Source organism: Podarcis pityusensis, assembly GCF_964106645.2.
Source record: "Podarcis pityusensis genome assembly, chromosome: 12".
Taxonomy (NCBI): domain Eukaryota; kingdom Metazoa; phylum Chordata; class Lepidosauria; order Squamata; family Lacertidae; genus Podarcis; species Podarcis pityusensis.
In genome coordinates, this window is record NC_138037.1 from 23321269 (window position 1) to 23343602 (window position 22334).

Sequence of the window (22334 nt, forward strand, 5' to 3'; positions counted from 1 at the left end):
CATAGGCGGAAGATCATTGTATGAGGGTGGAAATGGCATTGCTCAGGATCAACATAGTATAGGGGCTCCCCATAAGGGGCTTGAGGGGGAGGATTGACCACAGCAAACCCAAGTGTGGGTTCGGTATCTGCTTGGTTGGAATCTGCACCCTGGCCCCCCAATGAGACCATGCTTGCTTGTCTTGCACTACAGCAAGGTTCAACACTGGCCAACAATTTATACACAGTTTATACATGCACACACTGTTTCTCCTTTCCAATCCTATTCTTCATTTACAGGTCCATTATAAAGGAGCATATGAAAAATCTAAAGGCCAGTGCATATTTGTTCCTGACACCCCTCAGCTAAAGCATGTGAAAAACATCTCTGCCTTTATTTCTGAGGTAAGGCACAGAATATTTGGGAAATTGTTTGGCAATATGTACAGTCCCAGAGTGGCAATATTTACAGTTCCAGTACTTCCACCCACTCCAAACTCAGACAGCAAGCTCTAGAAGGATACTATGGTTGATGGTATCCAAAGCCACTGAGGAGACTTGACAGGGATACATATTCCTGCTTCTCTCCTGACAGAGGTCATCATACAGGGCAGTTTCCTTCAAGAGTGCCTGGATCTGGTCTGCAACAACCCGCTTAAGAACCTTGCCCAAGAAGAGGAGATTGGCAACTGGCCTGCAGAGTGTGGCCTGCCACTTGCATTGGACTGATCACATGTTGGGACAGACTCATGGTGTCATGGCAGCCGTGAAGTCCTGAGCCACCCCAGAGCCAGTAGCCTTGGCATGGATGTTGAAGTCCCCCAGAACAGGCAGTTTGGGGGTCCTCAACACTGCCTCTGAGACCAGCTCTGTCAGCTCAGGTAGGGAGACTGCTGGGCAGTGAAGTGGGAGGTAAACGAGCAGAATCCCTAATCTGTACTGATTGCTTAGTGCCAGGAACACACATTCTAGATCCCTCTCAACTGGACAGAGAGCCTTGACAGAGCAATGGCATTTCTATGAGCCACAGCAACTCCTTCCCTCGTCCCTCAAGTCTTCCCTGATGCTGCACTGACTATACAGGTGGACATAGCCTGTGCCACCCTGCTTATCCGCCCAGGTCTCAGAGATACAGACCAGATCGGCCCCCTCATCCACAATCAGATCGTGGATGAGGAGGATCTTATTCAGAGTTGTCTTGGCATTCAGCAGCAGCAGCCGCAGACCCAAGGGCTGGCTGATAGGACAATCACAGCGCCCCAGGTTGGAGGAGGGGCTGGCACATGGCACTGTCACTAACTGCTTATCTGGCCTGCCCCACCTACCACACCATGCCTCCCCCTACCCAGAATCACTGCGACTACCCCCTCTCCTCCCAGGAACATGGATCAGTGTCCACAAAAGTTTATTCCATAATGAAATAGTTAAGTCTTTAATTGCTACAACAGACTAACATGACTGTTCCTCTGGAAACTGTCACTTTTATAGGACTCTTAATTCAAAAACACATTAGTGGAAATTGATATTGCATGATTTCAAGGAACATGCTAGAATTATTTTAGAATCCAAGTTTGGCCGAAAAATGGAATTGTTAGATTGTGCAAGAGAGTAATCTGTAAAATGGATACAAAATTAGCAATTCTAATTTATTTAATATGTTATTGATGTACCAAGTATAAATCTGTTGGGTGCTAGCTCATAATACTTAGGTGCTTTGATCTATTTATAGATACTCAATATGTGTGCCATTCTGTATTTTTATGTGTATATTGTTTGGGTCTTACTGATTCCAGATGCAAGTCAAACACTTCAACATTATTTGTTTTGGCAGTGCAAGAAATATTTATGGACTATAGCGAACACACACACACACACACACACACACAACAAAATTCCACAATATTCAGGGCAGAGTGTGTGGTTTTGCATAAAGGTTTTACATCAAAATATGTTCCAGACTTTGTGCATGTTTGAGAATTCTGAATGGTTGTGAAAGAAATGCCTTCACCTACATCCCCCTACATTCCCCTTTTTATTTATTTTAAAAATATGTTTATTTAATATAGCAAACACAAGGAAAACAAAACTCTGGTGGACAACATTGGGCTTCCACATGTAGGATATATCACATAGAGTTCTTCAGTTGGGTTGGTCTGTAGAGGGTCAGTAAATAGAAACGAAGCAGGATTGGTGAGTGGAGGCTGTCATGGAAGTTGGAAAACAAAAGGGAGCCTCTCTAGCGGAGCAGATATGGTTAAAAAATATATTATTACATTAACTCTTTCAATTGGGTCTGCCACAAATTCTGTGAAGATAACTGCTTACCATAGACAAGAACTTTTAATGCTGCAATCAGAATCTCAAAGATATGTCTATAAAGATTATTAGCAGAGATGGGCAAAATCTATTTTTATATCCAGTTGTCAAAAGGCATAATGTTGAACCTTTCATCCTAAATGTCTTTTTAATCTGTTTGAAATAATTGCTGCATTATTTCTCTTCCTTCTAGGCACAATACAAAGCAGGTGCAAAGAAAGACCTCTCCAACTCAATCTATCAGCAGATGCCAGCCACAATTGACAGCGTGTTTGCAAAAGAAGTTACGCAGCTTCAGAGCAAAGTAATTGTTATAAAAAAAATGTATACTGTATATTTAAGCAGCCTGATCCATTTCCTGCTGGTACACATGCTTATGCACATGGAGGAAGCACCCCCCCTTTAGGTACTTGTTGGGGCCTTCTGCCGCCACTTGTTAGCTGTCAATCATTCTATCCATTCCTTTCCATGCCTCCCATAAATGTGTCTAGAAGTCCTACTCCTCCCCAGAGTCCCAGTGTACAAGTTACTCTATGATCCACCCTGAAGTGTTCTGTCTGCAGCAATGTTAGTAACTGGTAAGACTGGCTAGTACTCCCACTTCAGGAATTCTCTGAACAGCCTCTACCAGCAGTTCTATGATAATGGTAAAATGACATAGGACACAACATAGAACTTAGTGGCACCCACTGCACCCATACCACAGGGTGGAGTAAACATTTTCCAGCACCACTTTCTGGATTCTTCCACTAAGATAGGAACAAAACCATTGCAGCTTGATTCTTCCAGTTCCCAATCCAGACAGAAGACCCAGAAGGTCCACCATGATCAATGGTATTGGAAGCTGATCCAGGAGAATCAGCAAGGTTGCACATTCCTGACTATCTCTTGGTATAGAGTTTAAGTCAGCCAGGGTGAGCAAGGCAGTTTCTGCCTCAAACCTGCTTCATAAGCCAGATCAAAGTGGTTCTGGACAATTAATGTTTGAAGCTAGGCTGCCACTCCACACATTTGAGCACCTAACCCAGAAAAGGGAAATTATACAGTTTGTTTGGGTTCAAAGATGCATTTTTCAGATGAGCCATCTCACTGCTGTCTCATTTGAGGCGCCAAGAAGGAACAACCATACTCTTTTTTTAAATATAAACAAGACTTTTCATACTTATTCCTTATTATATGTATGTTATTCAGGAAGAGTGACCTTAAAAATCTCAATCTAGAATAAATTGTTTTAAGAAAGGCAGCAATGATTTTTGCAAGGGAGAAAAACATTCGCTCTTAGCGATACTGCTTGAAATCTGAAGACATTCGAAAAATAGACTTTGATTTGTACACCTTAAGTATCCACAAGCAGGCGGAAACAGGAAATTGCAATCACGGTTGTGAGAAACAGATGTATAATAAACAGCTTATAACAATCTAGATCAGCACAGTAACAGGTAAATCTGTAATCAATACAGTCTCTTAAAATTGCTGGTTGCAAAGAGTTAAGAGTTTAAGTGAGCTTTCTATTGTGATAGCAGTAAATTACAGAATGTTTTTAAATAACATACTTAGTTTGATTTATAAATGAGATTAACATAATTTATCTGGCTGTCAATGCATTTCTTGTCTGGCCCTGTTCCAAAACAGCATAGCATACAGTTTTACATAGTACACCCCCCCCCCCGCTTCAGTGATACAACAGAACAGATACAATAAAAAACTGACTATAAGATTAAAATAAAGTTTGTTAGCGCAGCTCTGTCTTGTTGATGTTCCTTGTATAAAACATATTCCTAAATAATTAAATAATGAAACTGCTATTAAAACATTTATTCTGAAACACACATCCTTTTTTTTAAGAGGACATACATAATATATATTAGATGTAGCATGAAAATATAAAACCTGCAGACACATTTATTTCCCATTTGTAACATAAATCACTGCATTCTGCTGCAAAAGCCAGGGAAAGTGGAATAATTTCCTCTTGTCGGGTTTCCCAAAAACTATGCCTGCAAGGAAAATGAAAGGAGAGATGGTGGTTTTACAGCAGAGCTGAGATTTGTCCCTTCCCAAACCACCTTCATCTAGACTCGCATCTTCCAAAAGTGCAGTGTTCGTGCACAGACAGGTTTGACATATGCTGGAGGGAATAAAATGATAATATTTATATTCTGCTCCCTCTTGCTTTCCTTGCCTTTTCTCTATATTTATTGTGGCTCCGGTGTCCTCCATGACTTACAGTACTGTCACAGAAGATGGAAAGAACATTATATTGCTCAGTGCCTAATTTGATGTTTGTTTGTCTTTAAAAAATGTTGCTTGTGACCAAGAGCCAGGGGTAGGGCAAGCCATGACCTCCATACACACTGCCCAGGCCTGTGCCCCAGGGAAGTTACATTGGTGCTGCTAACACAGCTGTTTGACTTCACCCCTGGAGATGCACTCCATTGTCTCTCAAGTCAGATGGTTGCCAGCAACAGCAACCAACAATAGAACAGAAAAGTACCTCTTTTAAATTGCACTTTGAAGGAGGAAAAAACAACTTATGAATCTCCCCAATTTGCCTTGTTATTTGGCCAGTGTGCATACCCATTAGCTATACCTTCAAGTTTGGCAACATCTACAAATATGATGACCACCTCACCCCATTTCCTTTACCCAAGTCTTTTATTAAGAAGTTAACACAGCACTGGGCCCAGGACAGAACCCTGCTGCAGCCTACTTGCCACATTTCTCCAGGAACGATTGAGAAATGCAATTTTGGTATGGCCTGCCAACTAACTACAAATCTTCCCAAGAGTCTAGCTAGCATTTTAGCAGCTTAGTCACTACTCAGTTGACCCTAATAGACTATGTGGAAAGAGAATAGCAGAGAGCCAAAAACAGATTGCTGAGAGAAAGCAGAAGACCTTCTCCCTATAAAAATAATTAGGAAGAGAAAAGGTAATCAGCTGTAGCAAAACAGCAGAGGGGTCAAGGAGGATGAGGATATGTATGGGATCATTGAATGTGGCACTGAAGAGATTAATCAGCAATTAGCCTAACTAGCATTACTGTTTATTCATTAGAAGAAGTAAACAAATTTCTGAGCACCAAAATAGCTGTGAGATGATTCTAGCTGACTTGCATATGAAAAAGAGATTTTGCAAACCAACATTTCTTCCTTCAAGAGGATTACTGGGCACCCATTTTCTTTCTTTTTTTTTTTTTTTGGCCTGTTATGTCTGTATACTGTCAAAACAGTATCAGAATAAATAACATCATATTTTGGAGCATTGTGATATGGTAGTTAACAGATAGTTAGGTCCTTTGTTTTTCTGGAAAACAAGGAAACAGATTTCCAGGTTTCCTGCTCTCCTCAAAAGTATTTTAAAAAATATCACAATGAAAGACAAACTGCTTGAAATAAATGAATGAGGAAATGATGGGAAAAAAAACCAGGACAAAGGTTTTGATTCACATACATTCCATCACTTTGACAGAAAATTCCAATGCTTGATCCTTATCGGGGAAACAAAATGACCCAAGGAAAATAGAAAATTAGAGCATGTCAACAGACTGTTCAATTTTCTTCCTTATAGCTAACATTTCTTCAAGCTCTTGGCAAATATGCTTGAAGTAATGTTTCTGAAAATGATGAATTGTGGAAATCCTGTGTTCTACATTCAAGATTGAAGAAAGAGTGGTGGTATAGCAGTGTAATCCATTTTTGGAATAAACAGAACTTTCAACTTTCTTGAATATGTATTAAATATTATGGCATACCAACTAATTAAAAGCACATATTCATATCTATAAATGTTGGCTCAGTAAATCTGATTGGACACAATTTACATTCAGTTTGGATTCAAAATGAGATTGGGGTGAATCTGAACCACTTTATGAAGTTCTTGAGCTATGTGCTAAATTAAAGTTCAGGAATAAGATCCTATTAAAGCTCATTCCTTAGCAATATCGTAAGTTCTGTTTGCAATTTCTCAATAGTATTGTTTATCTTGCTGCACCCATCCATGAAATTCTTTACAGTGGCCTTGGCCAAGTCTGAAATTAATTATGTGGACCCAGCAGTTTTGATATCAAAACTGTGGGACTCTTACGGATGTGCATTATTTTGAAAATAAACAGCTACAGCCTTTGCTGAATGGAGATTTTAAAAAGTCAATATTTAAAACGATGGTCCTCAGAATCTCACATTTGTTTTGTTCAGGCATTATCTTTGTGTAGTGAAGTGAGAAATCAGACCCTCCTTTTACTGATCTGCTGTAAACTTGCTTGCTTTAATCTGCATTGATCTTTACCAGTTGCAAATCCTTCTTTGGCTAATATGTTTTCAAATCTTCTTGCAATCTTTGCTATTAGGTTACACACCACTTGAGTGCCTGTATTCCAAGAGCTCCTTATAAAATGCCTGTTGATTGAGGACCGTATTGCCAAGAATAGAAACCTAGTTGGTTTGAATCCAAGGCTTCCCTTTTTCCAACAGAAGGAGGAAAACTTTGGCTCTAACCTGGTGTGGTGTTTTTGTGCCTACACACACCCACACCCACACACCCACACACCCACACACCCACACACACCCCATTTCAGTTAACTGTATCTGATATCTCTTATATGCAGCCAGTTCTATGAAAGATATATAAAGGTAAAGGTAAAGGGACCCATGACCATTAGGTCCAGTCGCGGACGACTCTGGGGTTGCGGCACTCATCTCGCTTTATTTGCCGAGGGAGCCGGCATACAGCTTCCAGGTCATGTGACCAGCATGACTAAGCAGCTTCTGGCGAACCAGAGCAGCGCACAGGAAACGCTGTTTACCTTCCCACCGGAGTGGTACCTATTTATCTACTTGCACTTTGACGTGCTTTTGAACTGCTAGGTTGGCAGGAGCAGGGACCGAGCAACGGGAGCTCACCCTGTTGCGGGGATTCGAACCGCCAACCTTCTGATAAAAATAAAATGCAGCCATTCAAATAAAAATAAAAATACAGCCATTCAAAACTTAGTGATGGTTTCATTTTCCTTCTATATTAATTAGCTGAAAGTTTCTCCTCTTCCCCACTTCCTGAAAGATAAGGGGGAGCAGTAGTACAGCAACTTGTTTATTTTCTAACCCTGTAATTCAACTATTTAAAAGTAATTAGCAATAATTATTAACAGTATTTCAGTGTTACATTAGAAAACAACATAGGGACAACTCTGCCTGGGGCAACAAACAATCTGCATGCTTTGGTCCCTTTCCAAAGCCCACTGCAGTCTTTTGCATGCATTGGGTTCAGTGAAGATGACTGAAGAGATTTCGGAATGTATCTTCTTGGTTTGAAGTTTTTGTTTGTGGTTTCTATCCTGCCTTAAGGATACAAATGCTTCCAATGGTGACTTTTAAGTAAAAGCAAAGGGCAGTACCCAAACATAAAAACTAATCAGGATCCTTCCCACAGGGTAGCTGGCTTGAATGTATCCCAACAGTTTATTCTGGTATTTCAGTTAAATTGCTTTTTGCCTTGCTTTTCATTTTTTCAATGCAAAATTAAATATTCTAATTTTGATCTCTTTTATTCAGTGAGTACCAGTCAGCTTGGTTCAATGGACAGGATATTGGGTGTGGACTTGGGTTTAAATGTCTACTTTTATCTATAAGCATGCAGTCTTTGACTACATCACTCTGTCGCACATTTTGATACCTAATTGTAAAATGTAGATTATAGTTTGCTTCTTCACAAATTGTCAAGGCAAATGAGCACTTGAGCATTATGAGATATTTTTGATAATAAAGAGAGAGAGAGAGAGAGAGAGAGAGAGAGAGAGAGAGAGAGAGTCTGATTCTTTGCGTCTTCATAGTTTAGGTTTATGAAAAGGCATGACAGGAAAAAATTAAAATGGTGTAAGAAAAGAAACCCTTCATTGACCTTCCTTCATATCCTGCATGATACATATGATATAAAATGTACCATTTACAGGTTCTCTACAAGCAAAAACATGATGCTGAAAAGGGTACATCAAGTTATGCGCATATGAAGGAGCCTCCAGATGTTAAGCATGCCATGGAAGTCAGTAAACACCAAAGTAATGTGAGTATTCTCTGCTATTAATTTGTGATGCTCCTGTGTTTGCCTGAAATGAAATGTAGCTTTGATATTTTGGAGAAATCATGGTTTGAGAATTTAATCATACAACGATTTAAGGGAAATATTTGCTAGTTATAGGAAATAATACTTTGTATGAAAACCGTGAGTAAGATCCAACCTAGTGCAAGAGGGCATTCATTAGTGCAGCAGGGCACCCCTTTTCTCCTCCGGTACAGATTTTGGGGATACATAGGAATAGGAATCATGGAAGAAAGGATGAGAGATTTGCTCTTCTACATGAGACTCCACACCACGCCCCTTCATCACATTCAGGATTCAAAGGGATCAGTTGTGATCGCTCTCACTATGTGAGGCTGCGTCCCCTGACTTAAGAGATAAATGGGAGAGGGGCAGCGAGGCTAAGAAGGGAGGGAGACAAGGACATTGGAATAGACCAGGGGTCAGCAAACTTTTTCAGCAGGGGGCCAGTCCACTGTCCCTCAGACCTGGGGGGGGGGGGGGCGGACTATATTTTCAAGAGAGAAAAAAAAGAACAAATTCCTATGCCCCACAAATAATCCAGAGATGCATGTTAAATAAAAGGACACATTCTACTCATGTAAAAACACGCTGATTCCCAGACCGTCCGTGGGCCGGATTGAGAAGGCGATTGGTCCGGATCTGGCCCCCAGGCCTTAGTTTGCCTACCCGTGGAATAGACACAAGCAGGTTATTTGTGTGTTGTGGGTGGTTTTTTGTGAACGTGTTTGTTCTTTTAGCAAGACGCAGGGAGTGAGAGGAATGGAAAGACTGTGAGTGACATTCAGTTCACAGGGCTTCATGGCGACCGAGGGGAAGACTGGAAAAAACTAAAACAATGTCTCAGGACAAACTGCAAGTGGCTACACACAAAGGGGGGCACCGGGAAAGGAAAACAGAAAAAGAGGAGATAAAAGTTATGAAGGAATTAGAAGTAGGGGAAAAAAGGCCTGAGGAAAGAAGGGAGCTTGATATGAACATAACCACTTTGATGAAGGCAGGAAAGTGAACTGGATTCTGGGAGCTGCCTACTTCCAAGTTGTCTTTCATGCCTTTGACCACTGATGATCTTTAACCAGCAGCACAGAACTGCCTTTCAGAAAGGAATAAATGATTCTGCACCAACCTTATGAGGGAAAAAGCAAGACTGATATAGAAAGGGGTCCCCAAATTGTGAAAGCAAAATTATCACCTTCTTAATACATGTTAGAACTCTATCCAACATTTTGACTACACCTATACTACACCAGAAATGGCTTGTGAAATAGTGTGGCTTTGGTTGTTTGCCATGTGGCATTAAGGAAAAATGTGTGGTTCTTTAGATCATAGTGGGCTTTGTTACACAAAAGAAATCTCAAAATTTAAGAATGTTTACTCAACCCCAAGATTATTTTTACAGCTGATAAATAGAGTCAATATAAAATCAGAACAAAATGAAAGGCAATCATGATACTTACTTTTGCACTTAACAAAACAGAAAGTATGGTGAATATTTTCAGCTATGTGACAGGCATCAGTATTAACAGATTATTTACAAAAAGAATTTTACAGCTTTTCCAGTTCCTTAGCTCTGTCATGCATTAGGAAACAGGTATACCAATTTATACCTATTGTTTTCCATTTACTTGGTTCATTTACTTACTTGGTTAATTTTCTTACTTTTGAAGAGTTGACTTAATGTTTAAATTTGGGATTTCTAGTTTTGTAAAAATAAAGTTATTTTTGATTCACATGAGGCTGCATGTTCAGCTCTGAATATGAAAGTTTGTCATTGGAATGTAAAAAAATTAAGCATCCACCCTCCTAGAGTGTATTTTTTTTGCTTTAATGAGCTTCGTTTTGAAGATTAAACCTATTGTAGACATATTGTAGGCAGGACAAAACCTTTCTTATCTACCAACAGAGTGTTATGTGTCAGTATAGGAGCAGAATGCTTATTTACCTACATTGCTCTAATTAACTCCAACCTTTACACATAGAGTTTACAATTAATAGGATTAGGGCGAGTTTAAGATTATTTGCTCAGACTTATACTTAAGTGTGTGAAATGGGAAATTTCCTTTTACAGATGAAGGCTGTCATCTTCTAAAAATATCATTGCACTCCCAGTTTGAAATCGTCTAGTGCGTCATGACTTCATGCCACCTTGAACAGAATTCACGCTGAGCTTCACAGTCGGCTGAAGTTGTATAATAGGAAAATAAATACTGTCAAATTTCCCAGGCTTATAACTTAGGCGATGGACATTTTAATGATCTTAACATCTATAGCAAGCAAAATGATCCCCCAAATTATGGCAATTACATTTCTGACCCCCAAGAAATATAGTTACAAAATTATTTTAGTTGGTATGCTATATTTACCTGAAAGCTTGTTCTGCAATATGTGATTAATTTTCTGGTTGTAGAATATTAAATCTGTCATCTTATACTCATCTAGGAGCAAATCCCATTGAACTCAGTGAATCTCACTCCTAAATAGATATGCATAGGATTGTGTTGCTAATGTTGTGGCAGGATCTGGAGAGCTGGTTAGCTAACCTCATATCCTCAAAAGGGCTTCCCTTATGTTTCATCAGTAGATGGCAAACCATCACTGAGGACTCAGCTATACAGCTGCAAATATAACATTTTAAGTGCATTATACAAACATGACACTAGATGGCGATGGTGAGCTAATGGCAAATTCAATATATTTTTTAAAAAACATTTTTTTAAAAAGCATTTTCACAGCATTTTAAAAATATATGTCTAGATTCCACCTGAAATTATTTTCATTTTTTTTTTTTAATATATATTTATTCAAGTTTTTCAATACATAAACATATTTAAACAAATAACATTAATTATTTGACATCTTTTCATCATTACTTTGGACTCCCCCACGCCTCCCGCACACACTTGCATCGTTAAAAAATTGTTTCCAAACAAATTATCATTTTGTTCATAATCTTGGATTTGATCATTAGCGTATAGTTTAAACTTAAATCTAATTTAGTGGTAGACAATTACTTCTACTCTGACATCCCAATCAACATTCGGCCAAATTACAATACTTTTGCAGATAAGTCTTGAATTTCTTCCAGTCTTCTTCCATCCTCTCTTCTCCCAAGTCTCGAATTCTGCCGGTCATCTCAGCTAATTGCATATAGTCCATCAGCTGCATCTGCCATTCTTCCAGCGTAGGTAGATTTTGAGTTTTCCAGTTCTTAGCAATCAGTATCCTTGCTGCCGTTGTTGCATACATGAAAAATGTTCTGTCCTTCTTTAACACACTCTGGCCGACAATGCCCAAGAGGAAGGCCTCCGGTTTCTTAGTAAAGGTGTACCTAAACACCTTTTTTAACTCATTATATATCATCTCCCAAAAGGCCTTCACTCTCGGGCAAGTCCACCAGAGGTGAAAAAAGGTTCCTTCATTTTCCTTACATTTCCAACATTTATTGTCAGACGAATGGTATATTTTGGCCAATTTGACTGGGGTCATGTACCATCTATATATCATTTTCATTACATTTTCCTTCAAAGCATTACATGCAGTGAAGTTCAGCCCAGAGGTCCATAACCTTTCCCAGTCTTCAAACATAATATTATGCCCAATATCCTGTGCCCATTTTATCATTACCGATTTGACCATTTCGTCTTGTGTGTTCCATTTCAGCAACAAATTATACATCTTTGAAAGTACTTTAGTCTTAGGTTCTAACAGTTCAGTTTCCAACTTTGACTTCTCCACCTGGAATCCTAACTTTTTGTCATTTTTAAATACTTCTTTAATCTGAGCGTAGTGTAACCAGTCCCGCACTTTATCTTTCATTTTCTCTAAACTCTGCAATTTCCAATTGTTACCATCTCTTTCTAATATCTCCCAATATTTTGGCCAATTGGCCTCCATATTGGCTCTTTTTCGGGCCTTAGCCTCTAGGGGTGACAGCCACCTCGGAGTTTTATTCTCCAATAAGTCTTTGTATCTTATCCAGACATTAAATACTGCTTTCCTGACAATATGGTTCTTAAAGGCCTTGTTTGTCTTAACCTTGTCATACCATAAATATGCATGCCATCCAAATGCATTATTAAAACCTTCTAAATCTAATACATCCGTATCTTCAAGAAGTAGCCAATCTTTTAGCCAGCAGAAAGCTGCCGCTTCGTAATACAGCTTTAGGTCTGGCAGGGCAAAGCCCCCTCTTTCTTTTGCATCCGTTAATATCTTAAACTTAATTCTGGGCTTTTTGCCCTGCCAGACAAATTTGGAAATATCTTTCTGCCACTTCCGGAAACACTCTGTCTTGTCTACAATCTGTAGTGTCTGAAACAAAAATAACATTTTTGGCAATACATTCATCTTGATGGCAGCTATTCGGCCTAACAAAGAAAGTTTTAATCTTGACCAACTATCCAAGTCTCTCTTAATTTCTAACCAGCATTTTTCATAGTTATCTTTAAATAAACTCAGATTTTTTGCTGTTATGTTTACCCCTAGGTATTTCACTTTCTTGACCACCGTTAACTCTGTCTCCCTCTGAAACCGTTCCGACTCAGTATCTGTCAAATTTTTCCCCAATACCTTGGTTTTTTGTTTATTTAATTTAAATCCCGCCACTCGACCAAAGTTTTGAATCAGTTGTAATACTCTTTTCGTACTAGATTCCGGCTCCTGTAATGTCAGAACTAGGTCATCTGCAAACGCTTTAAGTTTATATTGTTTCGCTCCGACCTGGATCCCTTCCACCAGCCGATCCCCTCTAATCATATTCAGGAGCACTTCCAGAACTGAGATAAATAGTAGTGGGGAAATCGGACAGCCTTGTCGTGTACCTTTTTCAATTTTGAACTCTTCTGTAACCACATTGTTAACTATCAGTTTAGCCTTTTGTTCTGAATATATTGCCTCAATCCCATTCTCAAACCCCCGTCCCACTCCCATTTCTTTTAGATTCCCTTTCATGAATTTCCAGGATATGTTGTCAAAGGCCTTCTCCGCATCTATAAAGATTAAAACTGCTTTAGTGTTTATGTTTGTTTGCAAAAGTTCCAATATATCTATGATGTTCCTTGTATTAGCATACATATGTCTACCTGGGAGAAAGCCTGCCTGGTCTTTATGAATTACTTCATTTAGAACTTTCTTGAATCTACGTGCCAAGACATCTGCAAATATTTTGTAATCCACATTTAAAAGGGAAATGGGACGGTAGTTCTTTAGTTGTGTCTTTTCACTTTCCGATTTTGGTATCAATGTGATAAAAGCTTCTTTCCATGATTCCGGCGCCTTCTTCCCCTCCATAATTTCATTGCTGACCTCCAACAATGGTTGTATCAGGTAGTCTTTCAATGTCTTATAGTAGATGGAGGTCAGCCCATCTGGCCCTGGCGATTTGCCCTGTTTCATGTTCTGGATGGCCTGCTCAATCTCTTGTCGTGTTATTTTACCATTCAAAATTGTTTTGTTTTCTTCTGACAGCTTTGCTAATCCATTTTTCTCCAAGAATTGTTTAATCTCAATTTCATCTTGTGGCCCTTGAGTATATAACTTTTTAAAATATTTCTGAAAACACTTTCTGATCTCTCCAGGGTTCTGGATGCTTCTTCCTTCAATCTCTAGGTTTGTTACCGTATTTAGTTTTTGTCTCTTCTTCAACTGCCAAGCTAGCAGTTTTCCACATTTGTTAGCCGATTCAAAAGTTTTTTGCTTCATTATTTTAATCTTCCATTCTATTTCCTGGTTTATCAATTTAGAATATTGTGCTTGATAAAGTTTAATTTCTCGTAGAATCGGCTGGGACTTTGGGTTAGATCTTAACTTCTTCTCTAGCTCTTTAATTTTTTCCAAAATTTTGTCCTTCCTTTCATTCTGTGATCTTTTCTTTATGGTATTCTGTTGTATCAGGAACCCTCTCATCACGGCCTTGCTTGCGTCCCATATAGTTCTTTTTTCCACCCTGGTGTTCATATTAACCTCAAAATAGTCCTTTAGAGTTTTTTGGGCCTTCTTTACAATCTCTTGGTCTCTAAACAGGCCATCATTCATCTTCCATCTAAAGGAGCCGGTTGGGATCAGTGTCATATCCATTCTCAGTGCGTTGTGGTCGGAGCATGTCTTTGGGCAGATTTCCACCTTTCTAATCTTAGGTGCCAGACTTCTAGTTATCCATATTTGGTCGATTCTTGTCCAAGTCAGTTGGGCTTCAGAGAAGAATGTTCCTTCTCTTCCCAGGGGGTTTCTCACTCTCCAAATATCAATCCAGTCCATATTGTCAGTCATTTCAAAAAAGGTCTTTGGTAGTCTTCCCTCTTTAGTAACATTTTGATTCTGTGACTTATCCATATTGGTTGATACGACTCCATTCATGTCTCCCATCATGATGATGTTGTTGTAATCCAGATAATCCAGCATAGTCTCATGCAACTTCTTATAAAAATCCGATTTTCCTTCATTTGGGGCATAGATTCCTAATATCAAAATTTTTTCTCCTTGATGTTGTATTTCTATTGCCAAAATTCTTCCATTTTCATCTTTAAACAGAAATTTAGGTGAAAGGCTCTCTTTTGCATAAATCACTACGCCTCTCTTTTTGACTATGTCAGAAGATATAAATTCCTGGCCGAGTCTTTTATTTATTAACACTTTTCTGTGGAGCCTAGTCACATGTGTTTCTTGTAAACAAATAATGTCCAATTGTTCTTTTTTTAAAATGTGAAAGATTTTTCTCCTTTTCTCCGGACTGTTGCAGCCATTTATATTCCAGCTCAGAAGCTGCAGAGACATCCTGAATAAATCTGGTTATTCTTGCTGGGGTGGTACCTTGTTCTCCGGTCCTTGAGGGTCCGAGGGCGCAGGCTCCCCTGAAGGTTCGGGCCCTGGTGCTCCAAGTCCTTTGTGAAGATCTTCTCCGTGTGCTTCCAGAAACTTGTCTCTATCCTCCAATGTTCTAATTTTGATCTTTTTCCCTCTGAAAGTAAAAGATAATCCTTGAGGAAACTCCCACCTGAAGATAATTGAGTTGCTCCTCAACAATCTTGCTAGTTCCGTGTAGTCAGATCTAAGGTCCAACAGTTGTTTAGGGATATCCTTGTAAATTTCAATTCTCTTGTCCAGAATGTCCAGTGACTTCCCGTAGTGCAGGCCCAAAATCTTATCCCTTTCCTCCTTGGATCTCAGTATAATCAAACAATCTCTGGGCTTCTCTTTCCTCCTAAATCTTCCAAGCCTGAAAGCAGATACTATTTTAAAATCTTTTTCCTCTAACTTCCAAAACTTGGAAAATTCTTTGGTCAAAAACTCAATTAAATTGTCTTCTTCTACTTCTGGTATTGACCGTATCCTCAAGTTGGCCTCCCTGTTCCGCAGCTCTGTCATCAAAAAGTGAATCTGATGTTCTCCAACTTGTTTGCTGAGTGGTCTAACTTCTTTCTCCAATTCTCCCAGTCTTTGACTAGTATCCTCAGCCAATTTCCGGTTTTCACCTACAGCCTCCTTCAACTCTCCAATGGATTGGACATTCTGTGCAACTTGTCCAGTTAATCTATTCAGACTTTCTGTATTCTGGTCAATTTTAGCCGTTTGCAAATCAACCTTTCTATCCAAAGCCTCCAATTTTTCAAAAATTTTATCTAAAACAGAAGCACTCCCTCCTGAGGCCATATCTTCCAATTGTAATTCTTCCGTTTCTCCCTCCCCTGCCTGTGACAGGGAAGCCGCCTCTGTCTCAGGAGGCAAAGTGGAAGGCAAAGCAGGCACAGATGATCTACGCTGTGAGGCTGCAGATAAAGTTAAGGTTGTTTGTTTGGTTCTTCCCCTTTTCCTTGTTCCACTCATTCCAAAGTTATCTAAAGACCAAGGTCAAACTGAGTTGTTCCCATGAGAATGTAGAAGCCCAGATGCAACAGTCAAACAGAAGGCCGGGAAAAGGAAAGTAAAACACAGTCACTGCTGTAAGTCCAAAATCCTCTAGAGGGAGCTTAAAATGTCTTAAGGGAGAAAGTCAAGTCCAATTCAAATTTATAGATCTAATTCAACATCCAACGACCTCCACAGAGTTAAATTTTTACAGAGTATACGTAAGGCAAAACAGTGTTTCAGACAGTGCCTAGACTGCAGATGTTTCAAAATAGCAAGTTCCAGCTCAGAATGTTTCAAAGTCTAAATTCAAAGTATCCAATGTTGCAGACTGGTGCTCAGTTACTCAGGCAGCTCCAGCACCTGGGATTCTTATTTAATTTGTAATCCACTGGTTCAACAGAAGAAAGATATCCTTGTTCCCAAATAAGTCCAAAAGCAAACAGCTTAAAATCTCTTTGCCCTGGTAGCTATTTTAAATAGGTGCCAGCAATTGATTAAAGCATCGCTTTTAGTCTCCACTCCTCCTGTTCTTTGCTTTCAAGTTCACCTGAAATTATTTTCAAAGGCAGTCTTAAAACTATGGCATTCAGATTATGGAAGTGAAGAACAATTGTCCCACTCTTAGGGACTTTAGGCAATGTGAGAAGCAGGGGGGTGGAACCTGTAGCCCTCGTGATGTTGTTGAACTTGGCCTTGCCACATGATCAGGAATGCATTCTAGCAATATCTGGAGGACAGCACATTGCCCAGAACAAGGGTGGCCAATGTGTCTTGCATTGTCACAGTTGAGCATCTCCAGATAGGTAAAACGGGACAAGGGAAGGGATGAGGAAGAAGTAAGATGTAGGAAGGACCTTGTTTGGGTGCATGGTGGAACTGTTACCGATACTGCCTATCAAAACTGATGTGATGTTGGCTGCATTTTATTTAGATGTTTAGAAAGTTGATGTGGGTTTTAACTCTATTGTTGTTTTAACTTTTCAGATGTCTTATTAATTTTTCTTAGTGATTTCATCTTGTTTGTAAACAGCTTTGCATTTTTGTGTGTGTTTTGTTTAACAATCAAGCGCTGCATTTTTTTTTTTGAAATAAATAAATGAAATAAATTTACCAGAGCAGAATGGCAACAATATACCCACCACCAGTTCATAGACTAAATAGGAGATAGGCTTACTCGGTAATAAGATCAGGACTGTGCATACTGGTGAAATACGATGGGAACCTTAACTAGAAATGAAAAACCTTAGTCTTACCCTTCTATGTATTTATTTACTATTTGCAGTTATTGATTGCTTATTCACTAGGTCCCCGAGTCCATCACAGCTATATGTCACCATGAAGAATCTCTTGCTGTTTCAATGCCATTTCCCCCTCTAATTTTTTAGAAGTGATTGCAGCCAATCAGGGATCATGTAGCTACGTGTGATGTCCCTGGACCATGTAGCCAGTGCCACTGAAGGCAAATGAAGCTGCATTGTGCTCATACAGAATGGGTGTTAACAGGAAGGACTGCTTCTGCAATGTGCTCCCTGTCTTGTAGGACCTTACTGTGAGACAAGTGATGGCAGGCAATGGAAATTTCAGGGATCCTTGGCCTAGTTGCCTTAGCAAGAGGCACATGTTTAGTTTCTTGACACCTGCCTCCACACCAGGTGTGCAGGCACCTTGCGCAAAATCATGAGAAGGAATGGCAAGTTTCACAGTGGGCTGCAGCGTTTGTGAACAGCACATATTTGTCTTGGCATGGGCCTAGTCGCGATAATTCACAGACTGGGAAATGCGTAGCCTTCTGCAGCCTATGTTCTGCTGCTACATGACATTAGTAATATCAATGGGGTATGGCAACATACAAACTATATATTGCAGACATTTGCAAAATGTTTGATGTCTCTGTCTCACTCCAACATAAATATATCTTTGACTGGGTGCCAGAAGAGTAATAATTTATGAGAGGAAAAGTATTGCGCTAGACCTTACATCAAACTTGATTGGTGAAATAACTGTCTGATTTTTCTACTGTCTCCTCACTGTGAAATTAACCACACTTCCTTATTTCATTTACCATGTGACTGTCACTTGGGAACAATAAGGTACAAAATTGCTGCAGCGTTCGCCACAAGATTCTGTGCATTTTTCTCTGTGTCTGAGCTGACAGTTCAATCCTTGCTGCTGTTTTGAGCGCATATGCTGGGCTTTAATTTGCAATTTACATGGATGATGGGGTCCTTTTCAGAAACCTGTTCCTGCTGCCTTTATGGTATTCACTTCACCTCATGTGGTCATTAGGGTGAACAGCATATAATTAGCTAAATCTATGTAATGCTCTGAATTGCAAGAACCTGGATGCACTTCTGGTTTTATTCATTAAAAAAATGTTTCCAATGCTTTGCATGACAGTAGTGAATAAGATGAGTTAATTTTTTTACAAAGAATACTAGGAAATTATTTTAGCAGCTTCACTTAGACCTTTTTTGTAAAAAGTAATGTATTAAATGAAAACATCATCAAGCGACTAACATACAGAAGCAGTCAGATTTTTTAAAAAATCTGTTTGTCTATCTACTTATTTAATGTATGTTCCACCCTTCCTCCTAAAGGAGCCCTGGGTTCATAGTGGTCAACTTTTCCCTCTTCTGGCGAGGAATCCTATTTGGAATAAGGGAATTTCCCTTAAAAAAGGAAAACGTTGACAGCTATGCCTGGGTGGCAAACATATCAGTGATTAAAACAATACAATCAAGAACATGTAAAAACAATTTCACATATATATAAAGGTGTTAAAGCGATATGGACAGAAGCTGAAAATTCATGTTAATATTTTGGGAAGACTATTTGTTATAAAATTGTGATTTTTTTAAAAAAATTAATTAAAAAATACATCCACTAATATGGTACTTCCAATGTTCTTGTTGGCACGAAAGTTTAGAATTTGAAGGCAAAGTAATTTGTTTTTCAGATAAGGAAGAGATATTAGGAAAGGAATTGTGAGTGGGAGAAGCTTGATGCCCTTATGTCCTGCTTCCGGGTTTCACATATTCAGCTTGTAGCCTGCCTCCATCAACATTTGGTGGGGTACATTCTGGAAGAGCTGAAGTTTCCAAGATCCCTTTAAAGGCCACTGCATGCAGAGTTTGTAATAGTAATCTAGTGTGGATGTGACTAACAGGACTGAATCACTGTTACTAGATCAAACCTGATCAGCTTTTGTTACAGGACAATATTTTGTCCCAACCTGTAAATCCCAACCAGCTTTGTCTGCAAGGCAAGATAAACTTCAGATATCAATTAGATACGTTTGGGAAAACAAATGAAAAATAAAAGACTTCCCCTCATAATACACATTGCATAATATACATGCTGATATACTAGCATTTCCATTTTGGTCTTTGAAATAGGAATGAGTTTCTCATTTTGTTTATGATATAGGTTGTTATTAGGTTTTATTTTGCCTTTATCCTGGCAATCTACCAGGTGGTGTTTGCTGAATGTATAGGACAGCTAATATGTTAACATTGCTACATTTATAGCTGACCTGCTAAGTCATAGATAATTAATGAGTCTTTTATTTTACAGGTTTCATATAAAAAAGATCTCCAGGACACTCACAGATATACTGAAGTTTCAAATCGACCAGACATAATGATGGCAACCCAGTTGACAAAGATAATAAGCAACGTATGAAATTAAATTTCTTTGTAATTTATAGAAAATGTTGATAACTTAAAATTTATTTTTATTATGGACAGAGCTACTAAAGTTGTACAAAGTTATGATAAATTCTAGATTGCATTCAGACCAATAACCTAAGTACCCCAAAGGGGGCAATTTTCAGTAAATGATCCTTTCTCCCTCTTCTTATGTGCTTAGGTGCATAAACATGAGAAATTTTCCATCTAGCACTCATTATTATCAGCAGCCAAGCTTTCTAAAAACCCTTAACCTGCCGCCTCAACTTTTCTAGCATTCATCACTCCACTCAATTTTAAGCTTCCCCCAGTTCCTTTCTTCCAAAATTTTGGATTGGCCAATTAAAGAATGCCACCATGCAGCCTCAAATATCCATCTGGTTTTCATTCTTGAAGTACCAAAGTTGCATCCGAAGGTTTAAAGGATAGATTCTCTGTCTGCAGTTCTAGCATATAAGGTATCCTGTCTATCAGTCTCTGACCTTTCCCCCTTCCATGCTTCCTTGACCTGCACACCTGTTGGTGGGTTCACTCTCCTATAGAATTTCATGCAAACTCCCCTCCCCACCCCCGGTATGCAGACTTCCACTATATTTTACTCATTGCAGTCTTTATTGACTTTAATAGGATTGTATTTCTGTAATTTAGAGTGGAATCTGACCTATTATATTTTTTTTTAAAGGCAGCCACCTGCATTTTCAGTTCAGCTTTGCTGGAAATTGCAAATCCCCCCAAATAACAGGGAACCAGCATTTCTTATGTTTAAGCTCAACCCTTGATCAAACTGGAGGATTTTTTAAAAATGCTGCATATTGTTTCTCAAATAAAATAAATGGTACATTTGTTGAATCAGGAGAAGCCTGGGAATTGCTGATTAGAGTGTTAGCGAAAGTGGTGTCAACAAAGGTCACCAAAGATACTTGCTATACTGTTTCTTTTGAGACTTACATTTCCCCTGACAAAACTGAAAGGGTGGGGGGAACTCTCAAAATAAAATTATGCCTGGCGTGCACATACTTTTCTTTTTATTACTTGAAGGCTGAATATGCGAAAGGAAGGCGAGAAATGAGTAAGGAACCAACTGTCCTCGGAAGACCAGACTTCAACCATGCAAAAGAGGTTTCCAAATATTTAAGCCAAGTAAGATTTTCTTAGCTTTCAGACAATGACTCAACTGAGATATCTGATTCCCAGGAGTGCAATCAAATGCTTCACTTTTCTAATTGCAAACTATCTATAATTGCATGAAAACTTCAAGATAAGGTTTCCACAACTCTTTCCCATAGAATTGCTGTAATTGGTATGCATTAAATATTTTGAGAGATCTGTAGCTGAAAGCCCACAAGTGGACGAGGAAATTTGCCTTCGGTCCCAGTTAGTTTGGTGGTAGGATTAATACATTTTGATGTCACTGGCCAAATATATAGTCTTCGGGGCTGGACGGTGGTGTTTAATTTTTGTTTCAAAGTCTTTTGAAAGTGGATATTTTCTTTTGCCACACAAAAGCCTGTTTTATAAATAATAATAATAATAATAATAATTTCAGTCCATTCAGAGAGCAAACCACGTGAACTTAGTGGAGCCATAAGACAGAGAGTGGCATTATGTCATTCTGCTCGGTGTCAAGGTGTCACTAAATTCTAAGATAGGATTGCAATTGATGCAAATGAATGTCACAGAGCCCTGGAAAACAGCAATTTCCCCCCTCGCTGCATCTGTGCAGTCCTCGTGTTCTCTTTGGATCATGGATAGTTCATATATGAAGGGAATTCTAGGGACAAAGAGGAGTCTAGTGATCTTTCGAGGCATACTGGTGTATTAAGAAGAGAATAGTGTTTATAGGCATAGGCAATTTTAAGCCACTACTTTTTCACACAAAAAGGAACAAACCATCCTTCCTGCTCCTATTTTCCACCCAAAGAACAGTTTATGGGAACATGATTGGGACGTAAAAGCTACGGTACATCTGCTACTTAAAAAAAAAAAAGGAGTTAATTAGGCCAAGTGGAAAAAAATTAAGATCTGCTTTATGATACCTGTAAGCTAAATCATATAATTAAAATATCATTTACTTTAATCATACATGCTGGTCGAAAGCAGTGAGGTTATATATTTCCTCTTTCTTTTTAGAGTCCCAGTAATAAGGTTTTGCATGAATAATCCCATTATCTTATTAAAGAATTTGCTCTTTGTTAATAATCATTTAAAATACTAATTTATATCTTACCCTCAATCAGTGTGGTATTAATTATTTGAGGGGTAACTATTAGAGCTTGGATCATGTGCTAAGGTATTGTATTACTGTAGAAAATACAGGGAATTTTTGCCACATTTGGCCCAGGACATTTCATGCAAGAACAGCTACACTGAGAGGCATCTATTGCAGGACCCAAAGTAGTGTTTTGCTGCAGCAGCTG

The 22334-nt window shown here is 38.9% G+C and overlaps 1 protein-coding gene across 10 annotated transcripts in view; it reads left to right on the forward strand.

The window, feature by feature from the left end:
- The window catches only part of NEBL (nebulette), a 179149-nt gene that overhangs the window by 130813 nt on the left and 26002 nt on the right, over positions 1 to 22334 (forward strand). For 7 of the 10 annotated variants that reach the window (XM_080974395.1, XM_080974399.1, XM_080974398.1 and 4 more), the window contains exons 5-9: positions 279 to 383; positions 2488 to 2598; positions 8240 to 8350; positions 19805 to 19906; positions 20956 to 21057. The exons of the other annotated variants lie outside the window; for them this stretch is intronic. In XM_080974395.1, coding sequence (XP_080830521.1) covers positions 279 to 383; positions 2488 to 2598; positions 8240 to 8350; positions 19805 to 19906; positions 20956 to 21057 — 531 coding nt within the window. The remainder of the gene's footprint in view (positions 1 to 278; positions 384 to 2487; positions 2599 to 8239; positions 8351 to 19804; positions 19907 to 20955; positions 21058 to 22334) is intronic. 10 annotated transcript variants of the gene reach the window in all.